Raw genomic sequence first — 13,535 nt, 5'->3', positions numbered from 1 at the left:
AAGGTAACACTCCAAGAATCACAAATGCTATCACTTCCTTTGGCATTTTTCTTCAATAATTCTGCAAGGTGGGAATGGAAATCCCACAATGCGCCGGCTTTAGCAGCTTGGCACTACAAGATGAACAAGAGCTTTTCCACGTTACACAGTACATTTCACTCACAGATGACAGCTATTTCCTTGGACTCTACCACTCAGTGTTTGTGGCTGTTAAAGTTCCCACCACATCATCCTGCATTGACAAGACTGCATCTTCTTGTCTTGCCTTCCTCTCTCTGCCCTAAACTATACAGGCATCATGTTGCCACAGAACTCAGCACCTAGGAAACCACATAAGCCACCACAGGAATGATTACATCCCAGAGCTCTCCGCTTCATAAAGAAAGATGAGAGCATTTAACGTTCATTCAGTTTGGCCAAACAATAAGTAAAGGTGGTGGGGCTAAATCATTACGGTCAACAACACCCAAACCATTGTGAAGACAAATCGTCCCAGAAGAATCTAAAAGACAGAAAATACAACCTCATGCACATGTGGCTGGGGCTATGGACAGCAATACTTCCTTGTGTGAATCGGGGCTCACCATCTAAGATGTACCTCCAAGAAAGACATGGCACACCCAGGAAAGGGAGGAGAGCTGAACCACCCAGTTCTCTCTTTCCACCATTACATGGGTTCAAGTGTCAAACACAGAAGGCCAGGCTGCCACAAGCAGTTTTACTTCTTGACCCATCCCACCAGCCCAGGCATCTTCTTAAGGGTACCCTTTTTAACATGAGCTCTAGAATCCCACTTATCCTGTGCCTAGCAGGCTGAGCAATCTGTCTGGCAGGCAGATACAAAGGGGCTAACTGCACTATGACTACCCTGTACAGGAAGAGAGAGAAGTCCAGGCGCCCACACACAGCCTGGGTACAGACTGGCTAGAAGTAAACCCTGCTGCATTTATTAGCTGTGTTAGTCACCTTTCTGTCATTGTGTCAGAAATACCTGAGAAAAACCAACTTGAAAGAGAGAGACTTATCTTGATTCATGGCTTCAAAGTTCACATCATAGTCACCTGGCTCCACTGTTTCTGGAAAAGGCATAGTAGCATGGAGCCCAAGAGGGGCTAAAACTACAAATCCCATGGTGAAGCAGGAGAAAAGGAAGCAGAGAAAAGAGGAAGGAACCAGGAATAAGGCATGGCTTATTCCCTTCAAATAGGTCCCATCTCCTAGGTTCCTATCAATGACCCATCAAAATGTGACCATCAGGGGATAAATGCATGGGTGAGGTCAGAGCCACTTTCCCAGAGCCCCACCTCTGAACACTCTGATAGAGTGTCAAGCTTCTAAATACATGAACCTCTGGAGAACATTCCAGATCCAAACCATGACAAGCACCCTTAACCCTCAGCAAAAAACCTAACCTTACAACTAAGTGTTCCCGAAGAGCCTTGAGAAGAACAGTGACACCTGCGTCACTGGGTTGCATGAAGGACTGACTGAGGTGCCACAGGCAAAGCTGCCCACACAAGAGTGAGAATTTAAGTGCTTAACTAAGACAGACTTGTGTATGATTATGCACATGTGTTGAAATCGCCATGCTCGCTCTGTAACAGGAACTACCACTAGTTTAAAGAGGGAAGACGAGGCAGTATGCATTTCCATACAGTCTGGGTGCAGTAATGCAATGGCCCTCAATGGCTTCACAGAACTTCTAGAAGGAATGAATGTCAGTGACAAGAACAAGAATTGATTAAATGGATGTACGGCTATCATTATCAATGATATGACCAAAAAAAGGCACCTGCCCTTCGGAAGATACCTGCTGGATATCTAAATTTAAAACCTTTTGCTATGGACTAGGAATGTAGCTCAGTGGCAGAGCACATTCTTAGAATGTACAAGGCTCTGGACTCAATCTCCAGCACCAAAGACAGAAATAAAAATTTGACCATAAATATGTATACTGTCTGAATTATGGCTGACTTTTATATGATAGTAACAAAAGGCACATCCAGAATTACTTGAAAATTGGCTGGTGGCAGTAAATGGTCCACCATGTAAGGTTTGTGTTTTGTTTTGTTTTGTTTTGTTTTGTTTTCAGAAAAGAATAACTTTTTCATGTTCTCCATCATCTCATTTAAAAAACTCCACACATGTAATAGTCACAGCTGCAGCCACATAAAGTGAAAGTGCCTGGTGTTCCCTGGCAGAGCTTCTAACTCCTCACACAACTGCCATGTACAGCCGGCTGCCGACTCCCTGTCAGCCACTTAGAGGGGAAGCCAGTGATGAATATAAACTTTAATTCCCATCAGATGCAGACACAGAAAACACTCCTTGGCTTCCCTGTATGCCTGCAGGATGAGGCCCTGGCCCAGGCTCTGGAGCCTGGAATTGATGCCACACTCAGAATAACCAGTTGAACTGCATACACCAAGGCCCTTGTCAGCTACTGGGGTGCTTTGTCAATGGAACCCTAAGAGCATACCTGCAAGCTAAGTGACACCATTTACTGTTTGTTTTAGGATTTCTAGCATTCCCAAGGAGAATCCAATTATGTAAATGGAGAAACACAGCTGGCTGCGTTATACCATGCCTTGTATGTGGCCTTGATCCTCTTCAACTACAAATGCAGTCCCCATCCTACGTCCCTCCAACAGGCACATCTTCACTCTTGGCAAACCCTTCAGGTACCATGCTCCTTTCCCCCAGAGGAAACAGCTTCCTAACCCTATGACATCCTAGACACAACTAGGCTTCTCATCCACAGAGCTCATAGTGTCAGCATGTAGTGAGAGCCTTCTTTGTCTCCCAATTTAAGTGGGAGCTATCAGAGACCAGAGGCTAGCATGATGCCCTAGAGCTCACACAGACACTCAAAAATGCGGAGCAATGACCATGTTCATAATTCACTCAGAACTGAGCTTGAAATAAGAAAGACAGATGCATAAGAAGCATGGTTTGAAATGATATAAGTGGGTCATCCAGAAATGTTTCTAGAAGCTGTTCTACCTCATTTAGAGACTCTCTTGCTTACTACCACCTGGCCCTAAGGCCCCATACCTTACTTTGCCTACTGCTAAGCATGATTACAGTCTGGAACAAAGAATGACCCATGGAAGACAGCAGCTAGCTACAATGTCAGAGAAATTCTTAACACAGAATCTTAGAATAATAACTCTGAAAAAGGTAAAGGAGTTTGGGGCCAGCATGGTCTACAGAATGAGTTCTAGGTCGCCAGGACTGTTATACAGAGAAACCCTATCTTGAAAAAACAAAACAAATAAGCAAACCAACAAAAATAAAATAAAATAAAAATAAAAAGAGAAGCTCATTACTTTGAACAATTAAAAACAAAATACAAAATTTTTCTTATTTTCAAAACTGAACTCCATTTTTTTGATTTTCCAAGGCATCCACTTGGTAACAAACAAACTGGCTTCTGTATCCTAGCCAGCAGGATGAATCAGAGGCCCCAATTTTGGTTCTAAGTTTGTCTGGGATCAATTAAAAAGGACAAGTAAGTATTGCACAAGTTAGAAAAGAGTTCTTCTTGGGATAGGCGTGGCGTTGCTGACTCTAACCTGCATTTCCATCACTAGGCCTCGTCCTCATGCTCTCCTTTATGTCAGCCTTGTAACCCTGCAGCTGCTAACTGGCAATGCGAGCGTCGGATTCTCTTGGAGTGGGCCACCTCCTGAGAGCCGTGGCAGACTCCAGCAGAGGCCACGAGAGTAGAGCTCACAGAGATAAGTAAGCACTGAGAAGAGAAGCCAGAAGCAGACAGCCAGGCATTAGAGGCTTTTCACTGTAAGGGGAGCATGCACTCCAAAACGGTCATTCTCCTCCGCTGTGCCTATGTCCTTGACCATAAGAGCCAAAAAGGGGTCTGCTACAGAGACTAAAAGACAGACTAGGATATGTATAACACGTTAAACAAACTACATACATACTAAGTGGCATCTGATAAGTCTACTATGTAATCTTTACCAAAAAAATGTAAAATCAAACACTGGAGAGAAGGCTCCTGCAGGGGATCTGGGTTCAGCTCCCAAAACCTGCCCGGTGGCTCACAATCCTCGGCAACTCTAGTTCCAGAGCACAGTACCTCCAGGGACACCAGGAACGTATGTGATACATACGTATTTATTAAGCAAAAAAACAACAACAAAAAACTCATATACAAACAACAAACCTTTTTTTAAGTTTTTAATTTAGTTTCTTAGAACTTTATTTTAATTTAATTTAAGTTTCTGTGCACGGGTGTTTTGCCTACCCTCTGTACCACTTGCATGCCACGTGCCCACAGAGGCCAGAAGAGGGTGTGAGAAGGTGCTAGGCCTCCTACAACTAGAGTTCTGGACAACTGCACAAGCCCCGCAGGTCCTAAGAATTCAATCTAGGTACTCTGAAAGATCAGCAATTGCTCTTCTGCCAGGCCATCGCTCCAGCCCATTTTTAACCAAATAATAAAAAAGGAAAATCAAGCAATATTAGTTAAACACAAGTAACAAACATTCAAAGCATCTACTGCAGCCAGGATCACAGCAGAGGCCTACAGGCCCAGCACTTAGGAGGCAAAGCAGGGAGGATCAGGAGTTTAAGGTACCCTCAAATACAGTTTGAGGCCAGTCTGAGGCACATGAGATGGTCTCAAAAAAGAAACGAAAAAAATTTAAAGAATAAGTAAACAAATAACAAAAACTATGCAATACAAGCATGGGCCAGCAGAATTTAACCCTGGCTCCCGAGCATGGAAGACTGGCCCACTACTCCACCCCATCTCAGCCTGTCCAGATGAACAGAACACCGTAGGTACGCCATCCTACAGCAACGGGTCTGGAAGTCAAGCCACAGAAGACCACAGAAGGGCCTCAAGGGAGGCTCCTCCAGAGCAGTGCTGTGGGGGTTCACAGTATATCCTCCCTAGTGTATGCAAAGGAGAAACAATCACTAGTAACGGTGCTCGCTCTCACAATCAAATTAACAAGTCCGAAAGATACAAAAATGCATAACAACAATAAAACTAAGTTTTGACAGGTGATATTTACCCATACATACTAGCACCAATTGTTAAGCTACCTTTACTAATCTCACGTGTACAGTGTCTGTAAGAGCTTCACGGCTCTGCACAGAGACTCTTTTCAAGGTTCTTCCTGGTTTGACGGAATCTTTGCCCTTAGTTTCTGCCTGTGGCTTGAGAACTCAGCAACAGCCAACAGTTACAAGCTCTTACTTGCAGTCTGGGCTGTCATAGTCTTGTCACCCGTGGGGAGTGCACTACTCCAATTCCTGTTCTATAGATGAAACGTGATCTCGAGGCTGCCAGTTGAGAGTCTGACGCTCTGACTTCACGGCCTATGACTTCCAGCTGACATGTGAGAGCTAGTTGGCTTTGGACATGTTTTCTTTTGAAGAGATAGGACTGGGTTTCCCCTGAGGAGTGTGGTATGAACCACCTTCAGGAGTTGGTTCCTTCCTTCCACTCTGGTGAGGACTTGCCTTATGGTTACTGCCACTGTGTGGGCAGCAGACCCCAGGCTATCCAGCCTGGGAGCTTCTGGGAGCTTCTCCTGCCTCTACCACCCATTTCACAGTGCGAGTGGCTAGACCACAGGTGCAAGTGGCTAGATCACAGGTAAGAGTGGCTAGACCACAGGTGCGAGTGGCTAGACCACAGGTGCGAGTGGCTAGGCCACAGGTGAGAGTGGCTAGACCACAGGTGTGCAGCATCACATCCAGCTTCTCACTGGGAACTAAATTCCGGTTACCAGGGGGATTTGTCTCAAATTTTGAGATTATATGTACATTTTACATACCTAAAATACTTATATATTTTAAAAAATATTTCTATAGTTTTAAATTTAGAATCAGAAGATGATGAGCAATAGTGACTAAGGTAACTGATATTCACTGTATTCTAGGCTCTAACCTAAGTAGTTCACATTTATTAACTTCCTTAATCTAACAGGACAGATATTTCACTTTTGGAAATAGTAGGGGAATACCAACCCTCAGGCAGGCTCCCTGCTCTACCCTCTCAGTGGGTGTTTTCCAAACTTGCAGGCAAAGGGTCAGTTGATGACCTTTGTCAGGAGGGCAGACCAAATCTCACACCTTCAACTTCCATCTTAACAGCAGATTTTTATTTCTGGGAACTAAGTACAGTTAGATGTACAGACTTCGGGCCTGGTTAAATTCTGTGTGCAAAAAAATATTTACAAGATCTTACAATAAAGTCTATTATCTTAAAAAATTAGCAATGCTAGCTACAGATTGCTTCTGTGCTTCTGTGCAGGAGCTGAGGGACAGGGGAGCTGAGCTGGGGTGGGGGTGTCGTTATAACCCACTGTCACCTGACACCTACAGACTCTTCCAAGTAACAGAAAAGCTGCTTGGCAGTTCTGACCATAGATGATCTGAGATGAACCATCCCACGAGACACACTTAACACCAGACAAATCGATGGACACAATGGCCCACACCAACCCACTAACAGGACAAAGTACGCCTATTAACGGGAACTGGCAAACACCAGGAGGCCGGAGTCGTACAGTCAAAACATGAGCATGCCCCTCCCCAACTCCACTGTCCCCACTGCCCTGGTCTCTACACAGCTTTTACATTGAGATCACTGGCACTGGACCCAGCACAACCGAAGACTGGAAGTGGGGAAAGCACATACCAGACAGTCAAATCACTGAACTCTCAGCCAAATACAATGAAATTTCAAACTCGGTATCATTCTCCACTCATTGCAATTTCCAGGAAGGAAACTCTACAACAGCAGCACAAGTACAATGTGATTTTAAGAAGTGTATCCAGACACCAAGCTGAGTCTTTAACACAGTTTGCATTTGTGTACTGCAGTAGGTTTTCTATCCCAGACAGCTAAGAGTCCCTTGCAGATTAGTCTCATTTGCTAAATTGAGATACTCAGTGTTTTACTTTTCTTATCTCCCTTTTTATGGTCTATCTGGGTGGACTTAATGGGCACATCTGAGCAGATGAGATGCCCTCAGTTAGGAGTTCAGATCTCACAGAGTAAATTAAGACTGATGTAGACAATTATGCCCTGAGCAGAGAAGAAAAGGTGTGCACGGAGCAGGAAATGGAATTAGTCTTCATTTGTGTCTTGGTTTTGTCATTTTAAAGCCAGCATGCTCTCTTAAAAAAACCATGCTTGGGGGTGGGGGGTGGTGTGGGGCGGGTTTCTTTTTGCTTTAAAATCTAGATTCCTATGAAGAAAGTAAAAAAGAATGGCTTATTTGCTTGACAAAGAACTGCACTCCTGGAAACTCGTTAAGAGCAATCTTCAAATTATTATTTAGGTATTAGACCAAATCTAGATTATTAGGGCTTTTAAAAAGGTACAAATAAATCAATTTGGCTTTTGTTTACGTATGTACAGTCTAAAACTGCTGAGTGCCCACCCCATCCAAACAAGGATCCATCCCAGGAACAGAAACAATCCAGCATAAACTGGATGTTGGCAAGAGGGAGAAAGAGGCTACACAGTGCCAACACTGGGGAGCAGGCCTTCTGAGAGCATGGTCTCCAGACATCTCCTGACATCTCTCATTTCCCCCAGTGAAGAGAGTCCATCTTGGAGACAGGGCTGCCAGCCCTCTGCAGCAGACTGAGCCATGAAGAGAGGCAGGCAGCTATGTGCTGCTTCTTGGCACCACCTTGTGGTCACACAGGGACACTGCCCTGTTTACCAGTCCACCAGTGGAAGGAAACAGTTCCAACATCCCCCAGGTTCAAGCTTCAGCTCTGGCTCTGGGCAAGTTGATTATAACAAATTTGTGAGGGCCACTATACCCATACAAGACAAAAACAGGCATGCATAAACACAAAGTCAGGAATAATGATGAAAAATATGTAAAGACTTTTCTCATCTCAATACTGCTATATATTTACAATTAAAAACAAGTGGAGGAAGGCAGAAAGTCAGTAACCCTGGTACAAGGACCAACTGTAACCAACTTCAGGCTGAAGCCCCAGCACGCAGCCCAGTTTGCCAGATGGAACCAGGCACTCGGGACAGCAGTTTCTGACCTCTCCTAACAGACTGGAGAGGAGGACTGGATGAGGGTTAGCTCAAAAACAATGCCAGTGTTTTAGGGCTGAATAGAGAAAGCACTGCACCTCAAACCCCAACATCCAGGGCAATATTTTCCAATGGCCTCAAAGGCCGTGACTCTCCTCGACCCCAGCCCTCTCTTAAGTAAGAACAGTTATCAAGGCAAACAAGGGACGACTTAGAGAAACCAAATCGGCCAAAAGCCATGGTCTCAGAAGGGAAACAGTAACCAACATACACATGTTGGCAGTTTGCAACTCAAGGAGAGCCACAGCATGCCAGCTCAGATAAGCTAGCTTTTGGGTGGAATTTCCAGGCTAGACCCGCACAGTCATGTGCTTATAGTACTGCCCCTTACTCAGGATGTACAGGCAGGTCACTCAGCAGCTCAAACCACAGCTGGCTGGACCTACAAGTCCAGCTTTGGGGTATGAATTAAAGCTAAATGACAAGTACTAACCTCCTCCTGCCTCTCAGCCCGATCCAAACAGTGCTGACTTGTGCTGGGAAAGGAGGCCAGAGCCACGGGCATCTCTGTTTTATCATCTCCAGTAAGTAGCTGGTAGGAACACTGTTGATGTCCCCTTGCCCCACCCACTGCAGCCAGGCTGGACATCACTGAGGGACTCTGGTCTTCTTTCCAGAGAAGGCCTGGATCTCCTGGAAAACAGACCACCACTCCCAGAAACTGGAGCTGGCAGGTCCAGCTGATGCTAAGTTTCCTTCCTAATGTGGAAGACATGGATGCCAAGCCTCTCTATAGATCACCACCATCGCCCTCATCTCTAAGGCAACACAAATCAGACCCCTGAGGAACTGCTGGCCTCTGAAGTTCAAAATGAGATGGAATAAAAAGAAAAAAAAGTCCAGGGACATGGGAAAGCAAAAAAGGCCCGCAGCCTAGGAGCTCAGCTGTCTCCCCATTAGTTGACAGTCAAGAAACTTCAACATTCTGACAGAACTGAGAGAACCTACAGAGAACACTCTAGGCTTCCTAAAGGTGCTAAGGGGATGTAAAAAGAGCAAACAAGCCACGCTTACTCAAGGCCAGGATGTTGATAACCTTGAGTTAACTGTGTCAGCACTCCTCTCTCATCCTTAAACACAAACAGCACACTTCATAAAACCACTGCACGCTTTCATTTACAATTGAAATTCTTTACAATAAATAAGTAAGCCAATTCACATATTTTTAACCCACTTAATCTTTAATCCTTATAGATTATATCCTTTGAGCAACATATTTTAGAAAGCCACAAAATCATATACATAAAAACCATAAAGACATCTAGGTGCTCCTCTCTACTGAGAAGCCCAACCCCATGGCTTAGGTACACATCCCTTACCTTTCCTCTCAACATGCTAACTTTGATTCACTGACTTGTCCTCAAAGGTTCTTCTGTGGTGTCATCAAGGTCTGGCTTAAATGAGCGAGGTCCCTGAGGTTGACAGCATCTCCTGTTGTCGCTGTCATGAATATTTCCTTCCCAGTGTCACAGCTGAGGCTCAGAGGCAAATTTAACACATACTGCCTGGCCCACACCAACATACATGAGCTGGTGAATAGGCAAGGCCCTGCACTGGAATGCACTTCCTCCAGGAAGGCTCCTCCATACCTCATCTGCATTCATTGCCCCCTTCATACTAGATAGGGTCCACTAACAAACAGCCCATGGGCTGACTCCTTACCAGCAATCCTCAAAGCCCGGCCCAGGATGCAAACATGCACTGGTCTTGGAAGCAAAGACCAAGCAACAGAGCTGACTTTGCATCACAACTGGGAAATGAGTACACCTCACACAGGTACTGGTACACTGACTAGACCACCATGCTGGGAAAGTTAGTATTCTGTCCTACTGTCCAGCCTTGACTAGGCAAGTAGACCTGTGTCTTGCCAAGACTCAGATAATTCAAAGCATGGGTGTGTTGGAAATTTCTGGAACATCAGCATTATGTTAGGAAAGCCCGTCCTAATGAATAACTGTGTACCTCCAGCAAGAGTAAGAGCCCACAAGCATCTGCTTCTAAGCATAGCTCCTGCTTAGGATAGTCAGGGATCTGATCTGCAGAAGTTCCTGGGTCCTACCTGAGGACTGGAGTGCACGGAAAGAGTAAGAAACATGGGGGAAGGGACAGTATAGGCACAGCTTGCAAGTGGTTAGAACATCCTTGACTGAGCTGAGAGCTTGGGGCTAGTCAGAGAAAGAAGAATTCTAACTGCTGGTGTCCAGTTCTAAAGAAGGTATGCTTAAACTTTAACCAGTTTTTTTTTTAATGTTTTCTACACTGTAAACTACAGATTTATTCTGACCATTCTCATCAGTCTGTGATCAGCAACCCGAGGCTCTTTTCAGTCCAAGGACCACCACTACAGCTCAATCTGTCTGCAAAGAGCAGCGATAAGGAACAGAATTCGATGACAGGCAAATTTCAAACATTAATATGCTTCTCAATTCTTAGCATTCTACTTTCACATCCCCCAATCGAAAGAGCACCAAAGGAGATGTAATATAAGCATTTCAATGTGTATATCTACCGCTTAACAGCCTTAATAACTAGCTATAAAATTTTAAGAGCTATCGTATTTTGGTGGCAATTAAGAATTATTGATATTTCTGAAATTCATTTGAGATTTTACTGTAACTTTAGCAAAAAATGGATTATGATATGGCTTTGGAAATAATAAATTGTTTTACAATCTTAACATTATTAAAGAAAACTTATTGCCATGAAATTAAACTATACCCATATTTAAAATTCAATCAAAATAAATTGCTATGTTTAAAATATATTTAATATTGACCCAGTTTAATGAGAAGACTATATATTGCTCCATTTATAATCAATATGCTATGATTAACATTTTTATTAATTTTCTACAGTAAAGACTGACACTATTCACTCTTGTAAGAGTGTTGAACAGTAGTCCTCAAGCACTGCAGCTATTAGGTGTGCACACTAACTAAGGCTGCAGTGGGAAATGACAAACATAAGCCCCTCCCTATCAATGTACTACCATACAAGGAGCTACTAGAATGGCAGTGTCACTGGGCTTCCAGTTACTTTTAAGAAAATGTATGTGGAGTTTGGACTAGGTTATGGCAGATCTGAAGTAAAGCAAAGCAATCGGTCAGCTTTCCCAGGAAGGCCTATGGAAAGCTACTTGAACACTATCAATTAGCTTTCTTCTCATTGAGAAATAAAAGCACTGCTGAGGATTGGCCAAAGCCATCCAAAGAGTAAATAATTTAAAGTACCATGGTTCTTTTTCTCCTCTGACCGAAGCAGAATCCCTATAGAGCTCACGTAGAAGCCCTGTGCCTATGGTGTATGAGGTGCTTTCCTGGCTCACAGAAACTATGCAGCCGTGGTGACTAACTCAGTGTGGAAGCTCACTGCCTCTTATCTCACACCAAGTGCTGACAAAGGCCTCAGAGTAAAAGCCAACTCAGTCTCAGTGATAGCAAAGGCAGCAAGGGAGACATGTGCTGTGTACAAAGTGTATCTTCAGCATTATGGTGGTCTACAATTCTGTAGATAACTATTTTCTCACAATCAAGAGAGGAGGGATTGGAGAAAAAGCATATTCTCTCATATGCCAAAACACAAGCTTTAGCTCTTTTTCTGAAGGAAATTTCTCTAAAGTAAGTATCATGCTTCATTAAAAAGCAAAAACAAAACCAAGGGACAGCACCGCCTTTTCCTTCCTCAACACTTCCTGCAGGAGTAAGACCATGTAACTCATGTCAGGCCTCTCAGCTCTTCCCCATGGCTCCTCATCCCAGACTTGCCTCTCAAGTCTTTGGGGCCAGCTCCACTAAGGACTCCATGACCAGGTTCCTGTGAGCTGAGGCAGCAAGCTCAGCTCCTGCACACCCAGGTGTCTAGTACAAGATGGATCTAGAATGCTAACATCTTTAAAAGGCGGCCTCCTCACATGCAGTGAGTAGCACAAGCCTGCACACTGACCTTAGCCGCTGCTTATAAGAAGCCTCATCTCCGTCGTCCCGGCACCTCGCTACCTTGCGACCTCCTCCTTTTCCTTCCATAGCTTCATCTTCCTCCCCAGAACTCGGGAAGAAGTCATCATCATCATCCTCCTGCACTGGGACTTTCTTCTGGTATTTCTGGCCCTTCCGAAGAGGCTTCAGTTCATAGCTGACATCATCGGAAGACAGGCTGGCTACCCCTTCCTCCTCCTCCTCCTCCTGCTCTTCCTCCTCCTCCCCATCGGTGGGAAAGGACCCTGAGGCCTCACTCTCCGTGTCTCCCTCAGCCTCTGGCCTCGCCTCAGGCTCCAGAGGTTTCTTCCCCCTTGGCAATCCCACTTTTCCCTGGAACTGCAGTGCCCTCTTCTGGAGCTTCCTGATGTGCTTCTTCAAGCGCCTATCTGCCTGAGAGAAGGCCTGGCCTCCGGGCTTTGGCTTGCTTCCGTTTGGTCCTGGGTGTGGCTCAGATTTGGCCATGGCTTTTTTAGCTGCTCTTTTGTTAGCAGCTTGTTTCTTCCTTTCAAACGACAGTTGTGCTTGGTCTGCCAAGTATTTTTCAAAGCCTGATACTTCATTGAGCATTATTTTTCTAGGCTTTTTCTCCTCTTTCTGAGGGGCTGGGGTACCAAATGGTGTCATCTGGCCAGTGCGGATAAGCTCTTCCCAGGCGGTCTCCTGGGCAGGCATGAGCATACTGCCAAGACATGATGGCCCTGGCTCTGAAAGGGAAACAATGAAGACTTGGGTAAAACTCTCAAAGAGTACACAGGAAACATCACTCATTCACAGAGAGTAAGTCTTTCCAATAGCTTCCAAAATAAAGTTTATTGCAGCATTTACATCCCATGTGTAATATATTCCTGTTTAAAAAGATGATTTCTCAGTAACTTGTCCTCAAAACATGACACTTGTGTGGGACACACACACCACAGAACACTATGCAGCCATTCTTTAAAAGGATGACAACACTACACTACAAAAGAACTGAAGATTATGTGACGTGAAACAAGCCAGGCAGAGAAAGACAAGTGCTGTGTGCTCTCCCCCATGTATGGACTGGAGAAGAGCTGATCTTCAAAAAGTCAAGGGCTGAGAACTTCAGGGAGGAAAGAGAAGGCTGGTCCGTGTACTGAGCCCAGCTGAATACAAGCAGCACGTCTGTGGTACCATTCCACAGTAGGGGGGGTGCAGACAGCAACAACGCATGTGGGTTTCAATAGCTGGAGTAAGGGTTTTAGATGTTTTTAATCATATAAAAATGTTAAATGTTTGAGAAGACAAATGTTTAACCTAATTTACATACTACATAATATATATATATGCATTGAAATATCACATGACAGCCGGACATGGTGGCTCGGAGGCAAAGGCAGGCGGATCTTCATGAGTTTGAGGCCAACCTGGTCTACAAAGTGAGTCCCGGCAGCCAGAGCTACCACACTATTACACAGGAAAACCCTGTCTCAAAA

General features: G+C 44.6%; 1 protein-coding gene across 1 annotated transcript in view; it reads right to left on the bottom strand.

Annotated features, from left to right (window-relative positions):
- Ercc6 (ERCC excision repair 6, chromatin remodeling factor) overlaps positions 1–13,535 on the bottom strand; it is a 72,488-nt gene that overhangs the window by 45,821 nt on the left and 13,132 nt on the right. The window contains exon 5 of the mRNA XM_051141788.1: positions 12,047–12,785. Coding sequence (XP_050997745.1) covers positions 12,047–12,785 — 739 coding nt within the window. The remainder of the gene's footprint in view (positions 1–12,046; positions 12,786–13,535) is intronic.

The sequence above is a fragment of the Acomys russatus genome, chromosome 3, assembly GCF_903995435.1.
Source record: "Acomys russatus chromosome 3, mAcoRus1.1, whole genome shotgun sequence".
Classification (NCBI taxonomy): Eukaryota; Metazoa; Chordata; class Mammalia; order Rodentia; family Muridae; genus Acomys; species Acomys russatus.
The sequence above is the reverse complement of the archived record's forward strand: the minus strand, read 5'-3'. Positions and strand labels throughout refer to the sequence as shown.